Below are 27,897 nucleotides of genomic sequence, written 5' to 3' on the forward strand. Positions count from 1 at the left end.
AAATAAAAAATGGTGGGACAGTAGACCCCACCACTTACTGAAACACTAAATGACCTGATCTCACCTCCAGCTGCACTATTTGCTCTAGTAACTTGACTGGACTGAGAAGAAGTGATGTTTACTACAGGTGTCCGGGCACCCGTTGTGTGAAGCGCTGCATGAAACACGGCTGCAAAGTTGTCTTCACAAAAAGAAAAACAGCATATCAAGAAAGGAGATTGTCATAAAAGCCTAACTCATGGTCATGTAGTAAAGAACAACAGGCTTATATTCAGTCAGTGGGAAGTTAAACAGGAACAAGTATCTATGCGGTGAGCAATCAAAGTCCAAGCTGCTTGCGGAGTAATCACCTCTGATTGACCAGCTCTGATCGGAGCTGCCCGCAGCACATGTGGAAGTCATTTAGTGATGTGGTCACCACTCTGAGATGACGGATTGTGCACTGTGGGTGAATAACAGCAGATCTGCCCATCTACGCTGTTGACATTTAACAGGCTTTGGGAGATCTGATCGTCAGAGTCAAATTGACTGATCGTGTTTAGCTGTTTACATGATGGGAACTCGCTATGAGTTCAAAACTCAGTCATCGTAGTGCAATACAAATTCACCACGTCATGCCAGAGTAAATGTGGCAAACTATAAATTCTCACAATTTGCATACCATTTCACAGCAGGCCACAAGTTATGCCCAAGACTGGTGTAGAGGTCAGTTAAGGCTGCTCTGACATCAGTTCCTTATGGTGGTAGAATATTGAACAGTGGAACAACGGGGTCTAATGGGACAGGCAGACTGCTGGACTGGCACTGCTGTGTAATTATTGGGGACAATGCTCCACTCAGCCTCAAATGTAAACCCCTCATCAGGGCGAAACACCACGTCAAAGGCAGGGGGAATTCATATGAGAGACCGGAGAAGGGCATTTTTACTCCTCGCCTTGTGTTTCCAACTTCAACCACTACTCTATAAAACCCATTCAGTGAGACAAACCATTCTGCCTGATTGCACGCCGCGATTCTGAAAAATCAACCATCGTCAAAAAACACAAGCTAACGTTCCTGCTAAGGCATGTTGCTGCCTGTGTGTCTAACTGTGGAAGATTTGGTCAAACTGTGTTGGCTCTAGTGCTGGAATAAACTGGATTCATCACCAGTAGACCTCCACTGTGGATTTTCCATCAAGATTACCTAATAAATAAATGACCAGACAACATATTTTTATAGCAAATACCCTTTGCATTCTTCTAATCTCTAATCTCTGTTACCAGTATTTTGGAAAAACATGACAGTAATCTTACCAATCATCTTGCATGAGACTGTCTTGAACAGACTCTGGCCCTGAGTCAAGACCACAGTGACCATGTTGTGACCACAGACTATTATGGCTTCTAATGATTAATGGGCTTCTTCTAAAAAAAAGTGAGTTTTTATCAGCATGGGCCTTTAGATTCATACAGCAGGAATGCACTCTGGGTCACCGTACCCTCTTTTTTAAAAGAACTGGCAGAGTGTGATATTGGCCCCAAATTAAATTCAGGATGTTTTCACTAATTCTGCCCTAAATGACTTCCTCTGGCATCCTTACCGATGCTAAAGGGTGCCAAGCCTCTACAGCTGCTCTATGGTCATATTTCTAAAACTTTTCTAGGAACAAGTCTTTTGTCCTTGTGAATATGATTGTATTTATAGACAAGGTGGAGCTAATATATAGTCATATGAACCTGATACCAGATTTCTCATCAAAACTTTCTTCACCCTTTCTAGAACATGGTGAGCCTCTTCTGTATATCATTAGCATTTACATTAACCAACTAAATAGGCCATAAAACTACCATGCCTATATATTACTCGTCCAGTTTACCAGCTAAAGGCACCATTATTTTAAACTTGAACCGCAGGGAAATGTCAGACTAGACGGAATGGCTCAGAGAACAGACCTTATCCAAGTGCATCCACTTCATGCTAATCTTATGCACTTTTACAATGCATTTTGTCACGGCATTAATCTGTAGAGCCGCATTTCCACTGGATCCGTTTCTGAATTCTCAGCAAGGAAGTTACCACGATGATGTCTACACCACAGGCATAAAACATTCATCTATATTCCAAGAGCTGTTTTCAATTTCTCCCTCTGCATGTTTTACCATTTGTATTTCTCCACTCGTATTTCTCCATTTGCATGACACTTCATCAATGGCAAATTTTGCACTGTGCCATCCGCCAGGCTGAACCAATCAACAATGGAGCCAGACAGCCCTGGTTTGCTTTCAAACAGCAGAGACACTGGAGTGGCTGAGTGGGAGCAGAGCCCTGAAGACAAACCTAAACCTTGCGCTCCCGTGACAGCTCCCGGTGCCTGAGCTCCTGCACAGGAACATCCATAGCTTGTGTTCCTGCCCCTTCGGCCTATTAACATGTTTACGAGGAGGGCTTCTCTCCTTCCTGACCTGGTCCTGGAGTAGTCCTGCCCAGCATACTTCAGTATTTTCTGCTCTAACACACCTGATCCAACTTCTCAGCTAATTAACAAGTGCTTACTACGAATCCCACTACGACTGATGCAGCCATCAACCTACACGAGACCTAGCACAATTCCTGCAAAATTACCAGGGGGGCTCACACGTAAACTGCAAACGACACATTACCAGGAAAGTTGAGTAAGATTCCAGAAGAGAATTCCTTGGACTTACATGTAAAATAGGAGAAGCAGCACATGTGTAAAATGGATTTCCTTACAAAGCCACATTTATGTGGCCATGTGTAAATGGAATGCAGTCTTATCTAGATATGAGACAGATAAAATGACAAGTGTAAACAGGCTCTAAACGTGCAGAGCAGGAACACTCCAAGAACACGATTGGGAATTAGTGTTCTAGAAGAAGGTCAAAACCCCCATAATGCCCTCTCACCCCTGAAGATCTCCCTCTAATTCACTGTGACCTTGTGAAAGCGTAAAAAATACGCCCCATCCTCTCTTCTGGATGCTGAGATTCTTCAGCTGTTTTATCTGGATTTTGTCAGCTGGCATAGAGCTTTCTCTCTTCACACCACTTATCACTGGGGAATGTGAACATCTTGAAGTTATTTTCTCAGCATGTCTCGATAAACGCGTACCACGCCGCTGTCTCTTTGAATGGTCGAACCAGCAGGAGCGACAGAGCAGACATATCTGGAACAGGATCAGATGAGGTAATAAGGATATGTGTACATAGGTGTCAAAAGGAGATGGAGAGACAATTTAAAGATCATTCTTGCACCCCACAAAACCTCACACGAGGCATCATAAAGCTCAAGGATTACACAGCCACATAATTAAAGTGATGACCGGCAACAATGGAGGATGGAGAAACACTGTTCGCTTTAATCGTAGTTTACAACTCCTCGTCTTAATGTGTGCCAAAGTAAGAGACCTGTGTACAACTCTCACATTTCTTGCGTCATAAAAATGACTTCTGTGTAATCTGTAACAAGGAGAGAGAAGATCTCCAGAGTTTTGTAGATGCCGATGCTAAACTACGGCACAGGAATGTAAGCACAGCTGCTCAGCACTCAAGCGATCAAGTTTATTATAAGATTTTGTACGTTGGAAATTGACTTTTGTGGCAATATCAATTCCACCAGCCATTTTCAAAGGGTAGATTACACAGACAGATGCATGTGTTAGTGGTTAATCTGATGTTCCTCATGGCCTAACCAACAGGAGAGCTCACTTGTCTGTATCTACCTGGACACCATGGAGAAAACATCTTGAGAGGATAATTTTTCACTGGGCTTTTCCAGAATTTAATCCTTCTGTTTCCAGCCAGAACTTAATAATGAGAGTTGTACTACAATACTTGCTGAGTTTAAAAGGGACAAGCATGATTATATTGAATTAAAAATATATAAAAATAAAATGAAAATGAAAATAAAACAAAAAATTACAAACATATTTTTGTATTATATCACTGCTGTCGGGACAAAACCTCGCATCTCTATTTTTTACATTTTTCAGTTTTTGACATCATTTGAAAATGCCTGTTGGCCTTTATATTGCGTGTACATTTCAGGATAAATGGACCAAAAGAAATGGCCCCAAATTACTTGGAAAGACATCTGGTTCCATTGATTTACATGGAAAGTAAAGCAGATTTTTTTTCTTCTCCCGTAAAGTTATCTTTTGGAGATACAAGGTTTTGTTCCGACAGCAGCGATATGGAGGCCCCGTGGGTTTCACAATACGCAACATGTACAAAAGTATTTTGTTTTTCTAAAGTTTGATAAGAAGAAACAGAGAGAAAAAGGTCCAGTAGAGTCACATTAAAAAACACTCTCAAAAACTATAAATATAGCGTTTTTAATTTAATTATTCACGTACTGCACTGCACTAAATCTAGACAGGGCTAACTATACTGACGATATCCACAATATGCTCAAAAAAGCATATTGTGATGTTCTGTGATGTTACTTATCACAATGCAATAAAATACTGTCATACTGTCCACCCCTACAGCACCCCTGCTTATGAGAGAAAGAATCCACTGTCGTAATGTTCATGCATGTTCAGGGGGAGAGAGAGAGAGAAAAAGAGAGGGGGAGAGAAACAGAGAGAGGGTGGGGTGTGCATTTTCAAGTCTTCTAGAATATGTGAATGAAAGAAAAGCAGGAGAAGTTGAGCAGCTGGCCAAGATCAGTAAAAGCAAAGAGATGCAGATTTATTCATCTGGCAACTTCCACAGCAACAATGAATGCATCTCCCAGCCATGGGATGAAATGATCCCTGAACTTCCATAATGGGCCATTTTTAAACATACATTCATCAAACAGAATTCCACACTGTACAGTACAAAGCCTTGAGCTTCTGGTCTCCTCTCTCCCACTCTGTCTGAGAGGCAGCATATGATGCAAACGCCTTTACAGAAGGACCCAAACACTCCTAAATCACAATCAGAGCCAGCCAGAAGGGTGCGGCAGACACTTAAGCAACACTCCACACTGCACCATCTCTTACACATCTGTCCATGACTTCTGCACTCCATCCACCTCCTTTCTGACAACTAGAGTTAAAGGGCCAATACCATGAAAAACAAAATTTTCCATGCTTTTATTGAAAAGTAAGTTTCAAAACACTCCCTAGTCCATACTGTCCATATATGGACACTAAGCTGCAAAAAACAGCCGTTTCTGAAATCAACAAAGTTGTGATGTCACACTATTTACATATCACTGCCTTTATAGCCTACAGCAGTTTAGATTCATTCTAGATTATTCGACTAGCTGAAGCTTTTTTTTTTTTAAATCCCTGAGGATTTCGGTCTATTGCAGTCCATTCAGTCCTTAACAGTTTGTTCCATAAATTGCGGCCTGTACTGCACAATAACAGCCAACAAGAACAGAGGTCATTTACACAAATCAAGCTTAAAGGCAGTCTGTTTAATTCTAATGGATAAAGATTACTAGAAATGGTCATATAAAAGATATATTATGAGTGTTTTTGGTATAGAGCCACATAAATTAGGTAGAAATGGGCTTACAAAGGGCCAGAAAGGTAGAATATGATCCATTTAAGTGGAGAAAAAAGCAAAGAAAGGGAAATTACATAATATTTTGACATAAGAACAGAAAATCAACATTCCTTTGATACTAATAACTTTCAACTTTATCAGCATCTCCAGAAGATACAGAGCTGCAGAAGTTGCAGAGTTGTTCAAAAACACTCCACATCTTGATCATGTAATTCATACTGATTGTAGATCAGCAAGCTTACTTCAGAACAGGAATGTAAAAATGAGTTACATAACAGCAGTTAGCTCTCTCTATTAGGATGCCAGTACTTCTTTCTGTTATCTGCTCCCCCAGTCAGCAGCTCGTGGTGTTTCATTGCATGAAGGCAATGTGTCCCGAGCCGAGCGACGCATTGATACAGCTGGTGAAGAGAAAAGCTCTCAGTCACCGTAAAGCTGAAATCAAGTCCATCTTTGGGCGGCAGCCAGTAGACGCTTGCTGTTCCCACACAAACAGCACAGTAACATTTCAGTAAGGCAGTATGTATTGGTTTACGTTTCTCTTGGCCATCCTAAGGCCCTTTGGATGCGGTGAGCGAAACGCCGAAGAATTTAGTGGCGGCTGATAATGGAAAAAAATGACTAGCGCAAACATAAGCAGCTTAACAATCAAACGAAGGGAGTCAGGGGAATAGGACCGAAAGCCCGTCCATTACAGGAGACGCTCCCACGAGAAAATGATGCGGCACATTCCCTCCTCCAGTCTGGCTGGAGATTCTTGATAAATGTGTTTGCAGTGTTCAGCGCAGCATTAACCCTCTTTCCCCTCAATTTGAGCCAAATTAGTCAAAATTGCATTGGTGAAACGTGCCAGGAACACAAACCATGCAGCGTTTCCCACGGTTGAGCGCAATGTGGAGGGAGAGGTAGGGTTACTGGTGTGGCTCAGGGTGTGGGGTGTGTTTGTGTGCGGGGGAGGTTGATACAGATGCTGTATCTGGGGTCAGGAGGGCAGATGTGGGGCACAGTAGTAGCAGCAAGGCGGCAGGTTCTGGCAGCAGTATTCAGGATTGGCGTTGTAAACACCTCTTACTCACTTCACTGCAGTGGAACTTCAAAACATTCGGCTGGGTGAATGTTTCTCTGGTACTAAGCAGAAAACAGAGGTCCTTTTTATTTACACTATTACAGACACTTACAGCTTTTACTTCAAATGTAGTCAACCTGCCAAGACATGTTTGGTGTTGGAAGTCAACAAAAGTGTGGACGAAATTCAGACTGACCTCCTGGTTTAGCTATGCAAAATATGTTTAATCTATTTTTATAACAGTATGTCATACAGCATCATAAACCACATACACAAGTCTATTAGAGATCACTCAGTCTCATAAGCCAGACTTCTGCCAAATCTCAGAGAGTCTGGAACATTGTATAGCTTACCATGGCCAAGAACCCCACTTTGACAGGAAAGACAGCAAAATAACCAACCACAGACCATTGTTTTTGTGTGAAGTCTAAGAACGGATGAGTTTTAAAAGGGGGCTACAACAAAAACACACCCACAGAAAACAAGCTGAACATGTGATTTCATTTAAATGCTTTTTCTGAACTTTTTTCAATCTATACTTGTATACTGTATTTATATCCTCAAAAGGCTCAGATTGTCACAGCATGCAAAGCAGACAACTGCTTGGAAAAATGTGTTTCCCATTGGAAACCCACAGCATATAAGTGTGTGCACAGTAATATATGGTTAGTCAGTCAGAATGAAACTGACAAAATCCCAATAGGTTTTGCGAGCTTAGCTTGCTATATACTTACATAAAGCATTTGATGTTAGAGATTACCAAACAACTTAATGCTGTTTAAGGCAAGTATGTGATGATTTAGCCATGCAGTTTGTTATTCGGAGGATATAAGCTTCCAATAATGAGCCTAGCCAATGCAAACCTGAAGAAACAGGACTGGCGTGGCTGACTGACTACATGAAGGGTAATGGGAAACATTCAGTCTATGAACTGATATTGTCATCTTCTTACACATTGTACTTTCAGGTATACAATTCCGCTGTTAAGTGAACTTAAATAACCAGCACCAAAAACCCTGGTATTTGACCCTTGAACCTACAGAGACCGTAGCTGTGTGGCTTGATCTCCAGGTCACTGGTGTCAGTGGCTGAAGGCTGTAGTGTGTGAACAGACATGCAGACAGAGTGCTGTCTATGCCGTCTATGTGACAGAAAGAAAGCGACACACACACATGCGAACCAGCAGCAGACAGTGTGCCGCAGGGGTACAGCTATTGTTCAGCTCTTTACAGCAGCTTTGTCATGCTGACAGCCACAGTTGTTACAGTAGAAAGGGAAGCGTGTGAGGCAGCAGTCAGACGCTGCTGTCACAAATCAGCCCTGAGTGACCTCGCTGCGGGACAGCACTCTCACTTTCACACACAAAACATAGCGTCTGCTCCGTACTAGGGAGACTGACTGCCCGGGGGCTGAGACCTCCCTCACAACACACACAGCAATTCAATGACATAACTGCTCATCTGTTGGACTAAACTGCATCTAGAATATTGTCTCAATTACGAAACCTGTTTAATTTGAAAGTGTTATTAAGTTTAAAAATACATTGTTGTATAAAGTTTATGCCATTATGCCATGCATTTCTATACAATCAGTGACCAGAGTACACATAGGAACTGTGTTGGTTCAACGTACTATACAACTGACAATTCATGTCAAACAAAGCCTTTGGATCATTTTTTTTAAATCGCAAATGAACAACTGAACACATCTACTAGTCCTCCAGATCTGTTACTCACAGTCTTTTCCTGACAATCTTGGATAGGCATCTAACATTAGTCATAGGTTTATCTCAGATCTTTCCTCATGTCTCATCTGAAAGCCTTTGTTGATCTCATTTGTTTATTCATAATTGTCATTTGTTTATAAGAATTCTGCTATCTGCTCTCAATCAGAGAAGGATGGGTTCCACTTTTGACTCTTAATTCCTCTCAGGGATTCTTTGACATTCTTTCAAGGAGTTTTTCCTGTCATTGTCACCCTCGGCTGACTCACTGGGGGTTTGAATCCAGATTTATGTAAAGCTGCTTCATGACAACATCTGTTATAGCCCTATGTAAATAAAACTGAACTGAACTTCATAACACTGACAACATGCACACTGTTTTTTCTACACATACAATAAGTACAAGCAACTACCGCACAAATAAGCACCAAATCACAGTAATCAAGCAGGAATACATGCAGTTCTCTTGAAATGTGCTTACTTGTTTCTTACATGTTCTACAAAAGCACTGCAGATATTTATCATGACTAAACAAGGAGAAAGAGCCTCATTTGCTGTACCTCTCTGTCTTTCAGCTTAGCGCCTCCGATCCTGCGCGTTCAACTAAATCAACACGATTTTCCATGTCCCGGCGTCTCACACACACACAGCTTGTCCTCTCCCCTCCATTCCACACACCATCTGAGAGCACTTACACACCAGCCTTCTGTTTCCTTACAAAGAACAAGCAAAGTCTAAGCTGCTGCTGTCCTCTCCGGCGAAAAGGGTTAAGGATTCCATGCATATCTGAGGAGAGAGAGATTTCACCGCAGGCAAAAGCAGGGCGATCGACACCCCTCCGCTTACCTGATACACAGCCGTGGCCATCCTTCTTCTCGGGTGCGTGTATGTACGAGTCTACGTTAGCGGGATTCTGCTCTACTGCCACATTCTCCTCCAGGCAAAGACAGCGGCAGCCTCAACTGCTCAGTGACTCTGACACAAGCCACACACCTCGCAGAGAGAGAGAGGAAGGTAATCCAGCTAGAGTAGGAAAGCGTGTGTCTCTGACTACGAACTGTCCAGATATTTTGCCTTAAAACAATAAAAAAGGTTCTAAAACATATATACACACTCAGCTACACAGAAATCTGGAAAGTCTGCCTGCAGGCTCTTTCCTTCACTCTTTATTCCACCCTCTTTCCCTCCCTCTCTCTCTCTCTCTCTCTCTCACACACACGTTCTCCCTCTCGCGCTCCTTCACTCTGTCTCTGTGTTCCTCACACTCCCCCTTTTGCTCTCTCTCCCTCTCATGTATGTGAGCAAAGAGGAGTGGAAAAAAATAAGGGGACTGAAAGCATACAGCTAAAATTCTCGAGCAAGAGTGTGGGCTGGACTTGAGTTTGACAGACAAAAAAAAAAAAACCCACACCCAAACACACACCCACATTAACCCCCCTTCACACTACTCCTCTTCCTTCGTCTTCTTCTGGCCCTCCTCAACTCTTGGTGTTATCAAGTTCTCAGCTTACAGGTTAAACATGAGTTGACAAGCTCACAACTCATTCCACGCAGCCTCTGTAGCAGCAGCTTGTGGATCAGAGAAGCTCACAGACATTAAAGCTTATTACGGCAACATTATCACTTCTCCAGAGCCATGAAGAGATAGCAAACAAACCCACCATAATCCACTTATACATAAACCTAAATGTAGTCCATCAACTAAGACATCTTTGTCAGCTGAAGTTTGCTTCTGTAGTTTTTCATGGGAGCTACAACACAGTTACTTAGTAATGCTGTGGATCAGAGGAGCACACAGACATTACAGCTTGTTTCTGCAACTGGGTCATTATCAGTATATTGTGCCTTTGGGAAAAAAATACTTAAGATTTTAAATTCCTTTGAATATTCATCATAGTCAGACTAGAAACTACTCAGAAAACATCTATGTCAAGCTATAACACTTTATTTTGCAATGGCAAGGCAATATTTTATGATACAATCATAAATTGTGTCCACCATGTCATGGACAAACACGAATTATATAAATGATGTTTCTAAACTATTGTAGAAGTCAGAGAGATATTGTATCCTCTCAATTGTAGTTATGGATTTTGTTACATAATTAGTTTCTTTCCCCAATGTATCTGATCAGACATGCTCCCCCCCCCCAAACAATGGTAACAGTAAACATCTTTGAACAAAAATTGGAAGAAAACTGCTTGACCCACTATTATGTATAACAGATCAGTTATAACAGTTTGTTCATAAACAAATTCTTTATTTATTTTATTTTAATAAAACATCAATAGTTTGGCAGATAATAGGGACTACAACAACAACAACAACAAAGAAATGGCATGCAAATGTCCTCCCTAAAGTACATGCGTCCATCCTGTCATGGCAAGATGCACGATAGGGTGGACAATGACAGGATGGACAATTTTAGCTGAAAATAGCATTTGATGGACACACAGTTGACCTACAGTTGAAGATATGTTGAAATGTTCAAGATGACCTTGTTTTGTTTCAACGACATCTTTTGATATTCTAAAATTACTTTAATTAACTCGATATTTCCCCACAACAGCGTTAACATCTCAAACTTGACCTCAGCTAAATATGGAGACAATGTGAGAAATATTAAGTGAAATTAACTTACATGTAGCTGCACAACATGCAGCAGGTGTTTTCAGTCCACTGAAGATAAAACAATATGAAGGTTATAACAGCTGATGAAGGGGCGGTTATCCCAAGATAGACAGGGTGGACAGCAATTCTTGGACATATGTAAATTGCTTAATATTTTAAGGAAATAGCATAATGAATAACCAAAATACCTATATTATTAACAAACCTCTTAAAACTAAGAAAATCTAGAAACTGCACAGAAATATAGAAAAATAGAAAGCTATGTTATTTAACCACTTAAAAGAGTCATTCAATTTGACCATGCAGCACCTCAGACATGTCAAAATCCCTGTCTCCACATCAGAAAATGGTATAAAATGTACAAAATGTATTTTAAAGTGAAGGTTAACATTCCTATATATTTGTAATTGTGTGTTCCGAAGTAAAAACGTTTGAGTAAAACTCAAAATATTTGTTTTATAATGTTTGAATGACATTTCAATGACTATGCTGGGGACACCAAAGGCACATTATCTTAATATAGACCTAAGTGTATTACTCCTGCAAATATAGTCCAAGAACCAAGATATGTTTAGTGTCTGAAGTATACTTCTATTTTTTTTTCTAGTTTTTCACTAGAGCTACAATACAGCTAATTAATAATTAAATATATAGCATAAACTGCATGCCTAAAACATCAAACAACACAGAGTTGCTAAGTAATCTCAGACATGCTGAAATGAGGTGGTTAGCTTATCTCATGTAAGGATCGAACTGACAATCACTGTGTTACAAATGCGCAAACTATGGGATTAGCCACTGACCAGGCACGGAAATGGACTTAAGTGAAGAGCAGTAAAGACTTGAGAATGGAGGTAAAAAGGGAGAAAAGCAGGGTTGCACCAAGCAACTCGAACTTGATGCAGGGTGCAACCTCGTAACACAGGGTGAGTGCATCGTCGCTATGCTACCACAACAACAGTGAGGACAACCTCACAGAAGAGTTGATAAACAAAAGGGAGAAGGCTAAGGCCAAACAAAAATGCCAGAGCAGCGTCTTCGAACAAAAGAGTTTCTGAAAACTAAGGGGGAAAGCAGTCAACAGAAAAGGACACTCGCTTGTTTTTTAATTGTTCGTTTTTTTATACTTACACAAGGAAAACAACTGAGAGAGAACAAAGAGTTTAACAAAAAAATTGAGACCCAACAGAATACTGTTTACCGGCTCAGCACAGAGACATGCATGTGTCAACATAAACTCAAGACTGAACGGTGGGCAGTGGGAGAGCTCTCCCTATGTAGAGTGTGCACAGCTGCACCTGATTAGCCTCCATCAGCTGATCCCGATTCTCTGACGCCTCCTAGTGGTTGGAGGTGGCCTAGCAGGAGGCTGTTACACTTGCTTATGTGGTTTTTGACACTATATGACATAATGCCATAAAATGTCAATCATCATGATGGCTGTTGCTAATTGCTGCTGTTGTAACATGTATCTCCAAAATTATGACTTTACAGGAGAAGGAAAAAACATACTTTACTTTTAATGTAGGTCAATGGAACCAGACTTTTTCCCTAGACATTTTAGGCCATTTATTTTGGTCCGTTTATCATGAAATTTACACACAATGTAAAGAGCGATATTTACTTTCCAATTACGTCAAAAACTGAAAAATATGTGAGGTTTTTTCCAACAGCAGCCTCATGTTTTTCACCTTGCACCACATTCCTGTCCTTTAGATAATAATCAAGTCTATTTGAGACTACTTAACCACTCACAGCAGCCTGAGGCAAGTGTGATGATTTAGGCATGAAGTTTATATGATGGTATCTCCTGGTAGATTTTAGCTTCTATTATTTGTTAGCTACAGTCTTGTAGCTCCAGTGCAAAACTAAAGAAGTAAATTTAGACACCAAACACGTCTCGGTTGTTCAACTACATTTTCAAAGTAAAGGAAAACAGCATCTACTTCCATGCCATAACATGCAATCAGATCCCAGTCCTGTATTCGACCAGTCTGATCTCATTTCTGTATCGGTCCAGTAAATACACAGTAGAAGAAGCATAACTGAGGTCGTAAATTCTGCAAATATTAAACCACAGCCTAACTACCGCTTGCTGATGGAGAGATCAAGGGAGAAAGAGTAGAACTGTTGATTCAAACCCAAATGTAAAAGCATTTTAGATGTTACGACCCACAAACATTAAAAACTGGTTGTGGTTCCGTTAGACGTTGATTATTTTTTATGGCCAGTCTAGACAACATAATATCAAAAGCAATTACCAGATCATTTTGAGGATGACAAAGACAAAAGATCTCTCTTTCATATTTCACCCGCAGGTCATAAAACCAGAAAAAACTGTTTTCATCTGAATTTACTATTAGACTGTCAGTCACAAAACATGCAAAACAGCCACAACTGAGGGTTTGTTTATCTTTAATCACCAAATTATGATGCAACAGTTTCTCGTGAAAAAGGGAATAACAGCCCACAAAACCTACAAATTGAATCCTTATATAAGCTGATAGCATAATAGCAGATAACATCATATTCACTGAACGGTGTAACACAGCTATTAGTAGTACCGCTGCAGGTCTAGAGTGCACTATCTGTTCCTGTAGAGGGGAGTTAAGAGTTCTACTTGAGTTGTGAGGGCTCTTTGAAGAGTCTGGGCTTGCAGGCCAACACAATAGGCTTTCTGTTGGGTTCTTTCTGAGGGGTCTGTTCAGATTACACCCACTTCTCCCTCCTATGTATATCCTCAGTTTTCTAAGACATGCTAGCTTGCTTCTACAGAAGAAAGTGGGGAACCATCAAGGAGTTTGTGGCCTATTTTGTAAAAGAGCCACCTGTAGCATTGGCTCCCTATGCCTGAGTTGCGGCATTTAAACTAAGGGAACAAAGTCAGGCAAAATCAGCGCTCAGTGGCGACTTTGTTTGTGCGTGAAAAAAAGTCAGTGCACATGTTGATATTGGATATGAGAAAGGCACTGCATGCATACAAGCGCTACTGTTATAATTCAGGCACTTCAAAACTGGATTTCAATAAATTAAACATTGGCTTTTGACAGCTGTGCAATAAGACCCTCTAGTCAGGGGGTTCTAATTTGTTACAGGAACAATGACTGGCACCAGACATATAACTTAAGAAACTGAAGAACAATAACAATAGTGTGGCAACATGAAAAGAACAATCTGTCCTATCAAGTAGTCCTTAAATTCCCCCACAACATGCAGCTGGTTTACTATTCATTTCCAAGGACCTGTTGCTTTATGTGCACCATCTAATCATCAATTGTAATAGCAGGTATGCGAAAGCACTACTTAAACCTGCACTCAAGGAAAACACCTTTGCAAATGGAAAAACATGAGCCACTTTGTTTGGCAATATCAAAATAATTATATGGAGAACACTGGCTTCAAAGCGAGCTGTCTGTTGAGAGTGTCCCTGCAGTTGTGCTAACCAGATGTTTGGATGGTACAAGATGTTGAATCCAGTATTAATGACAAGCTTCATGAAAGGACAGAGAAAAGGAGGAGCAGAGAAGAAGGAAGCATAAAAGCTATTCATCGCCTCTATCCAAGAATGAGAATGAGACATCAGCGCATTAATGAAGAGGTCAAACTCAGCACTGTGTTGGACTTTTTGTTCGGAAAACTTATTTTGTCCCTATTTGGTGATGAGAGCTGTGCATGCTCTCCTACATGAGGAAGTGTTCTCCTGCAAGGTGCTGGCGTGTTATGGGTCTGACATATTTCCTGTGTCCTGGCTTTTATTATCTTTTATGATCCCTGAGGTGATGCCTGTAATAAGCGCTGCTATAGCCTTAACTAAGCCTCAGGATGGCGGTTAAAGTGTGGAAGGAAAAACAAATACCAGGCTTAGCATGGCACAGGGAGTGGAGAACCAAGGCCAGGCCAAAAAAACAGTCATCTCTTGTAGCTTCTGACCAGAGAGTCCCAGAAACATTCAATTATACTTCTGTTAGAAAGGTGGGAATCATTTATCAAATTAATGTTTTTGGCTATTTTTATATAAAATAATAACTTTAACCGTAAAAATAAACGACACTGCCCAAAATGTATTTTTAGATGTTTTATTCAATATTTCAAGTACCTTTGGAATAGTGAGAAACTATTAAATGATACATAACTGTAAAAAGCATTCTAATATACATATATATGTATACTTTTTACAGTTATGTATCATTGGAATCACCATTAATGTTTACATTACATCAACATTACATCATGAACCAAACTTCATACTTCATGAACCAAATTTTAAAATTTTATATTAAAAACAAAAAAAAATGATATATATATATATATATATATATATATATATATATATATATATATATATATATATATATATTATTTAAAAATTTGGTTCATGAAGTAGTGAAATATTAACATCAATGGTGATTCTAAACTCCTAGTCTAGCGGGAGCAGATGTAATCTCACAACAAGAATGTCTGGGAACAACCAAGTAAATTTTGGGAGAAATGTGGGTGGAAACATAGACTTATTGGGGGAAGAACAAACTGATAAATTGAAACTGAAATTATTAACCAATCCAACACTTCCTGAAGGATGAACTTAAAGTAAGGGGCCATGAATCGCTTGTCTGACGGACAAGAAACCTGTCGTTAGCTCATAGATGTAACATAAGTTAGCCTGACTGAGAAGTCCCCCTAAACCTCCATCAAGCATGTAGATGTGAGTTGCATGTGCAAATAGTTTATTACATGCAGAAAGAAATCCCTTCTTGCAAGAGAAAAATACTATACTATCCTTTAGGTTTAGAAGTTATCACTGAGCTAGTGATAAAAGCTGACATTTGGGCTACCAGTGGCTGTATATGTCCTCTGCCTTCACAGTTTCTATGATACAGCCAGAGTAAATGTGATGTGGAAGACAAGCTATCGGATTTGCATTTGAGCTAATATATTGTACTTCAGAGCTTAAAAGCACACACACTAGAGCAGTAGTTTTCAACCTGTGACAACCTGTGTTGCAGTGGTTAATGAACTACAATTTTTTTTACAATACAGAAATGTTACCAAAATATTACTTTGATTACAAATATTACATTGATTATTATCATTGTCATTATCATATCACTATCATTTTTTGGTGCAAGTCAATGCAAAATGTCTCATTTTTTCAATCATATTGACTTAGTCCATCATAGATAAATGGTTAAAATCAGGGTCTTTCAAAAAGAAAGTTCCTGAGGCTGGGCCATCTACAAGTGAAGAAGCCACTGTATCTCAGACAAATAAAACTGATAAAAACAAGTATAAACCAAAACAAAGAAAATATAGCAATTAGTACCTAGCACGGGGCTTCACATGCGCATGAACTGAAAACAAGCAACTCCCGCTCTGTGTTGTATACTCAGAGGTCTTTTCAAATTAAGGTGTAAAGCCAAAAAATGTATGCTGTCACATGGAGACAAAACATAGCAAATGTAACCTCGAATTGAGCCAGAACTCCATTTGCAACTTTTCTCTCTTCAGCCTGACATTCAGCATTTGGTTGCCGCCAAACAACATTAGCTATCCAATTAAGTGAGTCAGAAAAAAATCATCAGATCGGGCCACAGAAGCATTTGTGGTCATTTGTGTGGGCAGCTAGTTGCAAATGGTTGGAAACCCCTGAACCAGAGGAATTTGGGAGCGGGTTTTAGAGAGGGCATACCCTTGTTAGCGGTGGATTTTGCCACAACCCAGCACCAAAAGTTTAACAAGTGGTCCCCTGAACTGTATTCTCATTACAAGATCAAATCTGGCCCCATAAAAATTATGTAGTTTCTAGAAAAAGACCAATCTTGCTGGAATGAGCACAGGCTGATCAGAAGACCATCAACAAGGCAGGATAGAAGCAGGCAGCCCACCACAGAACTCTAAATCACACACTGCTTTAGCACGCTGCGTATTGCTGCGTGTATCTGCAAAATAGTAACTTTACAGGGGAAAGGAAAAAAGCATTCTTAACATTTAATGTAGGTTAATGTAAAAAGGGTTTATTCCAGGAAATTTTGGAGCATTTCTATTGGTCCATACTCCATGACATTTTTATGCAATGTAAAACTGCTGTGTTCAAATGATGTTGAAAATTAAAAATCAACAAAAATTGAGATACTTGGTTGGTTTGGATAGCAACAGTATGTAGAGTGCATGTTCACACTGGCACACTCTGCACAGCATGGATCCCACAGCCTGTTCTGTCGAAGCTGCAAGGTCAGGTGCTCCAATAGCACTGTGAGTCCTTTTACATATACAGGATGCGTTCCTTTAATACATAGACATCCCTGTATATCTGTCATAACTAAAGGAGCCGCTGTAGTTCAGGATGAAGCCAGATGTTCAGCGTTACTGTAAACGGAGTATGTTCTATTACACTCGGCCAAAATGTTTTTCTCCAACAGATCACGCAGTACCACTGATAGTCGGAAAGAGCCAGAGGCCAAGGCTCACCACAGAACCCTTTTACCACTTGAAACAACAGAGCACATACATGTAACCCCCACACACACCCTTCACAGGACTGGCGAGGGGAAGCCTACATCCACATATCATGTTCCTGCAGATACTTCGGAGCAGCGGGAACTGAAATATAGTAATCAGAAGGATAAATAATTACAGTAAGAGAGAACGTTCTGGATTTGTGCAAAGGAAGAGGCTGGCTGCCCATGCCCTGTGCACTCTTGCAATCGAAGGAAGCAGAAAGGGCTGCTGAGTATTGGATTAGCCAATGAGCTGTGTGAGTCTGCAGGAATTTTGCTGATTAGCAAGCTTCTAATCAAGTGGTTATGCTGGGCTGGTCTTAGGCTTCTCTGGGCGGGGGCTCTGACACAGCTGCCTCAGACATTGAGGGAAGTCTCTGAAGGATATTGCAAGGAAAAGCTGAGTCAGAGACAGAGACTCTATTTCTTTCTCTCTCTCTCTTTCTCAGGTCCAAATGGAAGGCCAGCAGTGAAGCAAGGCCATGGGGATTGATGACACATGTTGGGAGTGGTGGGTAATTTGTAGTCATACTGCAACAGGGAATTTGATTTCATTTCTGGCTGAAGGAGCTGCCCATGGTGTCAGGGCAACGGACAGTTTGTACAGCTCTTCTGCCACTTATCAGATCCAAGAACTTTTGCTAAATAAGAGCAGTGTTTGAGATCTGTAAGTGAACTCAGGCAAGGTCACTTTATTTTTGACCTCCTCTCCTTCTCTCTCTCACCTCATGGACAAACAGAACTGAGCTGATAAAGAGCAAAGCCTGAGTGCGTGGGCAAACACAGGGTTAAGATCAAACACAGCATTTGCGCAAAAAAAACAAACCAACACGTCACACTCATTGATGAGATCTGCTATCTAGCATTATTTTGTGGATTTGGATTTGAAGATATGATTTCAGGCAGAACAGTGGAGGTTCCTGTGAAGACTGGTCAATTCTAATCAGTTGTCAGTTTAAGGTAACTAGGGACAAGTCAGAATTTTCAACTATTCATAAAAGTAAAGAAAGTTTCATTAGGATTTTGACATGCAAATTAGCTTCTCTCTAATATCATACATTCTCATATTAAAGAATCATGAGATGTCTGAACTTTATACTCCACCAGAGTATAAATACTATAATATAGATTAATATAAAGCAGTGATCAGAAGATGCTGAGCGCCATGTTTTTATAGAGCTACATTTTGTCCACTGGCTGCATGCAGTGTGTCGTAGCTTGTAGATATTTTTGGAGTGGGGACTATTATTCAAATATTTTTTGAATTAAATTTGACGGAAATGCCTATTCCTACCACTAACCTCACTAAGGAGATTCCCATGAAAAAGTGACCATGATCCTCTCAGATGTTAGATGATGCCCTAAGCAACAGAAAGTGCTCCACCAAGCAGAAGCTCCAAGTACACGTATAATAACTTCTCTGGCCATGTTGCTGCTTTTCCTTCTGCTTCCAATCAGGCACTGTATAATTGGTGGTGATCGCCTCTCTATTTTGCCCTCTCGCTTTTTCCCTCTCTCTTTTTAGTTACAGCGATTCACTCTCTTTCCTTTCCTCCTCTGCTCACTCCTGGGAGTAATGGCTCTTTCTCTTACTCACTTGGCCTGGTGCATGCATTCTTTCCAGCGTGTCTTGATTACTCCATCTTGCCAAAGGTTTGGGCGTTTCTGTTTGTCTTCCCCACTGTATCTAAGGCTGTGGCACTGAGAGTCAGTAGACGGAAAAACACTGCAGAGAAAAACTAACACCGCCTGGTTCACCTGACAGAACAGTTCGGACTGGAGTCAGCTGTGCGAATAGAGCTGTGGTCTTTCCCTTCCCAGCGGAGACCAGATCAAGGACATGCAGCCATCTGCAAACACTTTACAGGGACAAATGGGCTGCTGCGCCGCAAGTGTTGTTGATCAGTGGGTAACACCTCTTATCAGCAGCACACGTGCTTTAAAGGCCTCCGCCCACAAACTCGCTTACGTTTTTCTCTCACTCTCTTACACCTTCACTCCCACTCTCTCTTGTTTGTCTTCATAATCAAAAGCCATTAGAATATATCACACCCAAAAGGCTCTGAATATGTTGCTATTATGACTAGCATCATAAGGGTTTACATCTTTTTACAAAGACTGAGGTGACTGCACCACCGTGATAGAGGCCCAATGACTGATCTAAAGCTCAGAGTTGCACTGCCTGTCAAATGTGTTTTTTCCACTTTCTAAAATATTTTAATAGAAATGAGCACATATATGAGGAAAACAATCAAACATTGTGACAACATATGTGACATGAAACCTATTTTCTTGTCCTGATGTCAGCACTCAAACCTTTCAGGTTTTTAAATCACTTTTGACCAAAAGATTATACCATGGCAACACAGACAACAATCTCGCAAGCTAGAAGCCAACGAAAAGGCGAAGAGAAAGATTTAAGATGAACATCCATAATTTGGTGACAAATGGGCTTTTATAAAATGTGTAACCTGCAACGACAAACTGTTAAACACTAAAAAGTCACAAAGCTGAAGTCAGCCTCTTGTTCAAATTTTTCCATTCCACCTTAAATGGTGCAGCAGTTCCATTCTGGCGCCTCAGGCACCATTTAAGGTGGAATGGGAAAATTTGAAGAAGAAGCTGGTGAATGAGAAGCGACTTCAGCTTCGTAAAAAGTCAAACATTGACAGACATTTTACAAGAAGATATTTTACTTTTGGGGAAAGGTTTCCTGCTGGAGATGTGAGAAAAGCGGCTATAGCTGAGCTAAAGCTTAAAGCAGAGCAAAGTAAGTCTGTGTTTATGTTTATATTCTATTTTTTAGCCTTTACTAGAACATCAGCACATACCAAGACATATTTACAGCCAATATGGTAAAACAGACATAAAATGTTTTGGCTCTGAAGGTAGTTTGATTTGGACAAAATGGCTCTTCTTAACATTTGGGCTGTCAACCACTGAATTAGGCAAAACCTGAATGTTGCAAAATTTTAGGAAATAACTGTTCTATGTTAATAAAATAATCACGCTTTTATTTTCTTATTTAATTGAAAACAGTGAAAATCAAAATTTCAAAAATGTCTAAGGTGTCCACACTTTCGACAGTCAGTGTTGATCATCCAGCGAACCTCTAGACGAAGCTCATTAGAGACACACTGCACATCTTCAGAGATATACTGCATTGCTTTTGCGTCAAAACAGACTGCTTGTGTTTGGGGACAGAAGCACTTAGATTTTTTTTCGTTTTGTTTTTCCTCTGAGGAAATCTACGCTGGGCTGTCCTGGCTTATAAATGACTGAGTCCTATTTGTTTCCATTGTGGAATCTCAGGTCTTCCTTCCAGCACGTGGGGAGCAAAGCTCACGTTACTCAAATAACAGAGTCACTATGACCCTGGTAATCAGGGAAGATTTACTTTCACCCTCCTGACTGCCTCATCCATCCTAGTCTGAGCACGGGGGTGCTGGGGTCAGGGCAGTGCACGACATGCACCATGATGGAGCGCACAAGCAGCTGTGCTTAATACGGCCCTGCTCCGAACCAGTCAAGACATAAAGCATCCCTGAGCTACAATGCAAGCTCAGGTATTTTATTCCAGATAAATGTTCACATTAAACATCTGAATTATGGGTCTTCTGCCGAAAACAATCCTAGTGGGGTAGAAGGCGACCTGAATGGTCACGAACTCATGCAGGGAGGAGCTGAAGGCCTCATAAACAACGTACAGCAGCGGGAAGTTCAATACGGGTGATCATGTGATCATGTTCAAATCTTTTATTATAAAAATTGAATTAAATTTGATTTGAAAAAGCCTAACCAAAGTAAATGAAGTAATGCAAAGTGTAAGGGTTGATCTGTTTTATTTATCTATTTACTTACTTATTTTAAACAGGACAGGACGAAAAGCCAATCTGAACTGTCTTGTGACTGACATGCCTGTTGTGTTGTTCTGAACTATGTGACCAGACAGTGTTCTGGATGACAGACTGCATCCTGTGACTTGTAATTCAATAAGATTTATAACCATCCCTGGCAAATACACTGACATGAGATGTTTAGCCTTGCTGGGCAGAGCCCTAATGCATTACACGAGACCACCTCCTCTTCTGCCGAAGTCTCTCTCAAGTTCCACCCGACCAAGGACGACAATCAAACAGTTTCACACCGTTTCCTGAACAGCAGGAAATCTTAACCACCCTTCTTGGATCATGAGACTGTAGCGGGGAACACAAGCACAGGAAGTTTACAGATGTTATTTCACAAGCTCTTTTTATTCTCCAGCAGCGTTTTTATTCAACAGCTCCACTTCGATAACAAACACTTTCCAGCTACTGTTGGCTGGGAGCGCAAAGCCAATCTCGTTAGGCTCGGACACTGTTTACTTTCTATAATTGGTGAGTGAGCTGCTCACAAAGGACTGTGTTATAGTCACAGGATATGGCTTTCAGAGTGCAGGTCCATTAGAGTCCACGGGCACGCCCTAAAGGCCGGGACACTGTGTGAAGCCATTGTTTCGCAGGAGGAGATGACTGGGGCCGAGCTGCCGTTACTGAGAATGCGAAAACCTGAGCGGCACAAAGAGAATCAAAGCCTGGGACGGGGGCCAGAGAGGAGGGACTCCAGAGAGAGCGGTAACAGTGGAGACTAAAGGCTGAAGCCCACTGCCAAAATCCCCCCTATATCCCAAGCCTCCAGGTCAGTGAGCAGTACAGTGAAGCTTCTCAGACCTGCAAGCACCCCTCCATTGCCTGCGACATGCTCATCGGTGTTGATTGCACTGGGCGACTGGGATTTCAGTTTTGAACAATTTGTAATAAGCCCTGAATGTTTTTACAACCAGACGAAAAAAATCTGGTCAGACTTCACACCATGTTTCCAAAAAGATGTTCAAAACACTGAGAACTTGTTACACAAAGAAGTACAGCATGTACTTGATGTGAGCAGGGATTACCTTGCTGGCTTTGACTATGTCAATTGACTAACTTTTATATGTGTTCATATCATTCATATCATGCAAAAGTCAAAAGTCAATCATTTTTTTCCACTCTTTGCCTTTATTTCAGCATCTATTCTTGTGTGAGTATTTTCTCTGTTAAAATTACAATAATCATTGTATTATCTTATTTTAATGTTGTTTCAATATTTTATGGTGCTTTTCTTCATAACGCAGATAAAAAAATGCTAGTAGTATGCTGGCTCAAAAGCTAGCTAGCTAAAATTCTAGTTCCAACAGGAAAATCTGAACAAGAAGCTAGCGAAGAGCTGACTTCAGCTTTGTATCTTCAAAGAATTAGGGGTGGGCGATAATAAATAATTGTCGCATGCCCCTCTCTATGAAGGCATATGATGCACTAAATTTAACTGAAGCCCAGCAGCGAGGTTCCTAAACTTTACTGTCCTCTGCATTCACTGCAGACTGGCATAGTCGGCTACAGAGCACCGCTAGAAGCCTGTTAATGAAGTAATGTTCTTTTTTAATTGAGGGTCCCATTTGTATCAAGGGGCAAGGGGCAAGACGACACTCAAAAACAAGGGGTAGGGGTAAAATAATTTAGGAAAATAAGTCACCAAAGATTACGGACCTGGGACTTGGACTATAAAGCTCTAGATCAATATTTCTCAACCCTGGTCCTGGAGGCCCACTGCCCTGAACATTTTAGTATTTTTCTTGCTTTAACACACCCACTTTAACTCGGTAAGAGGCTGTGAATGTGCTGATTCGTTGAATCAGGTGTGTTGGGAGCAAGGAAAACACCAAAAAGTGCAGGGCAGTGGGCTTCCAGGACGATGTGATTGAGCTAGTTTTTTAAAAATTAAACTTAGACACTACAGTTTGCTACCACTCTAAACAAAACTAATAAGTTAGGCAAACTACACACAAACAAAATTTGGGCCTAGATGTGTTCCAACCCTAACAACGGCCTTGGACAGGCCTACACCCCACGCGCAGAGCCCCGCGTTTCAGCAAAGTGAAGCTTTTCAATTACACCCTGCTGATAAATCATCCTTAATGACTAACTATCCCTGGCTGAAGCACAGCCTCAGAACGGGAGACGGCACAGTGGACGCCAAACGATCCTGAAAAGCACTGCTAGAAGGCAAGGGCAGGAGACAGGAACCTTCACATTGGAGCCTGCATCGCTGCCAGAGGAATGAGCGCCTGTCCCACCACTTTCCCTCTTACACCGCTCTCATGCAGAGGAGGGGGGTAGAAACAGTAAGCCACTTCTAAAGACGAGCTCTCTGCAGGAACATGTGCCCAAATGAGCCGTGACCCACTATGGCGCACATGCAGTCTCATGCCGGCCTGCAGACTCAGAACCAGATAAAAGCATTGCTACAAATTGCACATACATGTGTTAGGAATTAACAACATCTTTTACAGAATAAGTCCTAGCCCAGGGAAGGGTACTATTTAGCGAAGGCAATGTACATGGAAAGGAACTGCACCCCTTAAATAATGCAACAACACAAACAAATGGCAGAAAATATAATAATATATTGTCACAGTCAAAAACCAAGAAAAATAACTTTACAGGAGAAAGAAAAACACACATTTTAACGTAAAAATATTGTTACGTTAAAATGTAAGTGTGTTTTTCTTTCTCCTGCAAAGTTATTTTTCTTGGTTTTTGACAGTGACAATATATTATTATTATAATAATAAGCTTTAACATCAATAACTGAATAATAAGCCTAGACTTTAGGGGTCACAAAGGGCAATAATCATTTCAATTCTTTTAGAATAGCAGTACTACCTGTTTTAGCCTGGAAGGTGGTTACGGTTGGATCCTGTGTGCGTTTTCCTGCCTAGCCTGTGTATAAATGCAGTAGACCACCCTTGACCCTGTGTACTAAAACTCTTGAAACTCCTGAAACTCCTAAAACTAAGGAGGAGTCCCAGTACAGCAGGGCTGGTTGCTTAGAACACCCACATACAACACTTCCTTCCAAGCATTCAGACCCACACCGCTGTCAGCCTCCAAAACTTCACAAGCACATTTCTCTGCACGAGCACAGCAGACTCCACCCTCACTCCCTTACTCCCTCCCTCCTCCTCCCTCCCCAGCCTCGCAGGATATGCAACACACGAGTGAGCACCAGATGATTAACACTCTACCTTCCTCAAAACTGGCATGTCGCAATAACAGTGAAATAAATAGGCCACTGCATTCGCATTCTCGAATGTGTGCCTTGGAGAGGTTTGTCTACCTAAAATTCCCTGAAAATGCGAGCTCTGTTCTAATTGCATTCACATATGCAGCAGCCTCCTGGCAACATCAAAACACGAACCCACACAAGAAGGCTGTCGTAAGGGGAGAAAGGCAGTCACAGAGCCACAGACAGATAAATCAACCACACTCGCTCCCCAGGTGAGAACAAGGCCGGCAGTAATAAAGCAGAACGCCTCCTGAAAGAGCGTGCCTGACAGCCGCATAAAGAGATGTCTGTGGGTCTCGAAAACATGCGGGCTGTAAATAAGACGAAATAACGCTTGTGCACTGTTCCCGTGCCAGCCACAGACAGGAGGCGTCTGGGCTGTTGGTTCCAGCCGAAGGAGGGTAAAAATGTGGAACAGCAGCCATGCTCCTGCACTGGTTCCAGTGTCCAGGCACCTTTTGGCCCTCTCTCCCCAACACTTATGCTCACTTGTTGCTGCTGGAAGCAAGAGTGACACTGGGCAGATAACAGATGGAAATATCTTTGTTGTACCATATAAAAGTGAAGGTAAACCCATACACATACACTTGTCATGCATGAGCATCTTCAAGAGAGAGAAACCACATAGCATCACGGCAGTAGCTCAGCATAGTGAGTAACTAAGATACTCTAATTGTATGTCATTGTCTGCCTTTCAGTTGTAGTTTAGTCTGAACTGCAAGGCTAAATTTTACTTAGCGGTTAGGAAGGTTTCCAAGAGCATGTTCACACCTTGTATTCACATGTGTTATGTGTCTAGATCGCATCTGGGTTCCATGTACACTTTTCACTAAATTGTGTCCCCAGTTTGACCACATGAGAGCCGACTGAACTTTTACACATGTTGATGCAAGATGTAAACAGGACTTCTCATTCACACATATATGGATATTTTTGAAAACTATTTTTCATGTTTTGGCCTACTGTCCGCAAAAAAGGTCACTGAAAACTGGATTTATGATTTATGCTCTCCATTTACAGGGTTTTATGTGGAGGAATATGTGTGTTTTTGAAAAAGGCTGACATCATATGCATGGGTATTGCTGTTTCTGTGCGGTGGCTAATATCGGATATTTAGATTGCTACGTACAAGGAAGAATAATCCTTGCATCTTCTGTTTGTTGAATGAAACGTGTACCATGAAATATTTAATAATGATGAACTAATAACTAATGCACTTTTTCTTGCCCTGGTTAATCAATTTCATAATGCACTGATTAATCAATAATGGAGATAGTTGTTAGTTGCAGCCCTAAATGCAATTCTATGTAAATTCAAATACATTTGCATTCTGTATTGTCTTTTTTCAATTTTGACATTGAACAAAATAACAAAAACAAGGCAAAAATGTAAGATTTTTTTTACTTTACGCACAACAATAAATTATTTTATAAATTTATAAATTATAAAATGAATATCATAATATTTCGTCTTCTATTTCTGAACACCACTATTGTGTCACACATCCCTCCGACTTACCCAATGACTCCATTTCCCAGAACCCCCTGGGAGATCACCTGACTGTAGAACCTCTGCAATGTTTGTCATGTGACTAGTCTTCAGTTCAGTTTATAAACTTATTATTGTGAGGTATTGCTTCTCCTAGTAGAGCCACTGAGTGTTTCCTGTTTGCTATTTTGTCTTATTGTGAACTTTACTGTGTTTTTGGGCTTTCTGACTTTGCCTTTTCCCTTTTTTGGATCGTGGTTGCCTGATCACATCTTTATGTTTGTCCTTTTCAGTATTTTGTCTTTTATGGAATTGACCTATGCCTGTTTGCTGACAACAAATGTTGTCAAACCCTGTACAAGCAAAGCCTCATTTCTTGTTTTTACAGCAAGCGTCTGGCTAGTCCTGTCACGTTACATATTGACAGTTTCTTTCACTTTTTTTTTAGTAGTAAAAAATTACACTATGCTTTTGTTATCACCAGTGAACACTGTCACTTCTAAGGCTTAATTTATGAATGCAGATGATGGTGGTTTGCATTTGTTTTCTCAGCATATCATATCTGGAGGTGAAAACATGAGGCACAAAGCTGGTACCACTGGCGTTTCTGCTTGTTTTTTTTGGATCGCGCCTAAAAAAGCTGCATGGCTGGTTCATGAGGCCAGCTGTGTGGAGCACGCACATCCCTGCGCATGTGCATGCCATCCCCGCACCCAGGACCCGCATGGGCGTCACGCTTTTAGAAGAGAGAGAAATGGAATGGGCAGGGTTGTTTTCTGCCATGGTGATTCACGCTCCTTCGTCCCAACCATGGCTCCAGAACCAAACCCAGCTTTAAGTCACCCCCACAGAGCCGTGTTCCTCTTGGCCTGAGAAGCTGCGTCTTTGGATGCGGAGCCAGCATTGTCTCGCCCATGTACAACTCCTCTGATGCCTTTAGCTGGACCCAAGACCATGTAGGGGTCAGCACAGAGGGAACCAGAGTAGGAAAACACGCTTGTTTTGACCGAGTCTTGGAAGGAAAAACATGTTCAGAACCTCTGAGTGGCCAAATTCAGGAGGCCGTTGGCTAGCGTCATGGCTCCTCACAGCGCTCAGCGAGTCATGCAGAACAGGGGGCAAAACGCAGCTCCTCTAACAGGCAAAAATAATAAACACAAAAGGGTCGTAAGTCTCTCAATTGCGGTGGGCAAGTCCACAGAAACCTCATCTGCAAGCCGGGAGAATGGCGCTAAAGGAAGTGGACTCAGCCATAGCTGAACACTGTGAAAATGTGTACAACATTGGATACCAGGCCAAACAACGCAATGCACTTATATGGATAGCAAAAACAGATACTGGAAAAGAGAGATTTGGGAAAAAAATGAGAGTTTAACTCCCCCTCGTTGCTCTGTCTGGGACAGAGGTGATTAGGAGTAGTTCTCGTGTGTCCGTGTTCTCGCAGGGCCTGCCCAGGCTTTGGTTCTCATCATTACCCACAGAACACGGCAGGCTTCTTCTCCGAACACAGTAGTGACCTAAATCTATTGCCCAGTCGGCCCTGTTCACAACCCACAGCTCAGACCGCATCGCCTAACGCTGATCTTCTCTTCATGTTGTTTCAGTGTTAACAGAGCAATCCGACCATAATCAAATTTAACAGGCTAACACAGCTGAAAACTACCATCCCCAAGATGTGAAAGCAACCACCCCCAAGTAAGTATTATGCTTATTCGGCCCACCTTCTCCCTTTTTGTTAGTTCTTTTGTGTTTTATCCAAGGTATGCCTTTAAACCTTAGAAGTCTGAAGTACTGCCAGCAACAACAACAGCATGTTGTAATTTTATGCAAATCATTTCTCACTCTTACCTC

General features: G+C 41.2%; 1 protein-coding gene across 7 annotated transcripts in view; it reads right to left on the reverse strand.

Moving 5' to 3' along the window:
• tns1b (tensin 1b) overlaps positions 1 to 27,897 on the reverse strand; it is a 229,136-nt gene that overhangs the window by 109,271 nt on the left and 91,968 nt on the right. The window contains exon 1 of one of the 7 annotated variants that reach the window (XM_036569617.1): positions 24,156 to 24,368. The exons of 3 other annotated variants lie outside the window; for them this stretch is intronic. Coding sequence is in view for 2 of the 4 variants with exons in the window: in XM_036569595.1 (XP_036425488.1) it covers positions 9,137 to 9,157 (21 nt within the window). In the remaining 2 variants the exon portion in view is untranslated. Of the gene's footprint in view, positions 1 to 8,850; positions 9,058 to 9,136; positions 9,583 to 19,012; positions 19,716 to 24,155; positions 24,369 to 27,897 lie in introns of those variants that run through there. 3 more of the 7 variants (XM_036569603.1, XM_036569595.1, XM_036569609.1) reach the window with 3 other exon arrangements.

Source organism: Colossoma macropomum, unplaced genomic scaffold (assembly GCF_904425465.1).
Source record: "Colossoma macropomum unplaced genomic scaffold, Colossoma_macropomum, whole genome shotgun sequence".
NCBI lineage: Eukaryota > Metazoa > Chordata > Actinopteri > Characiformes > Serrasalmidae > Colossoma > Colossoma macropomum.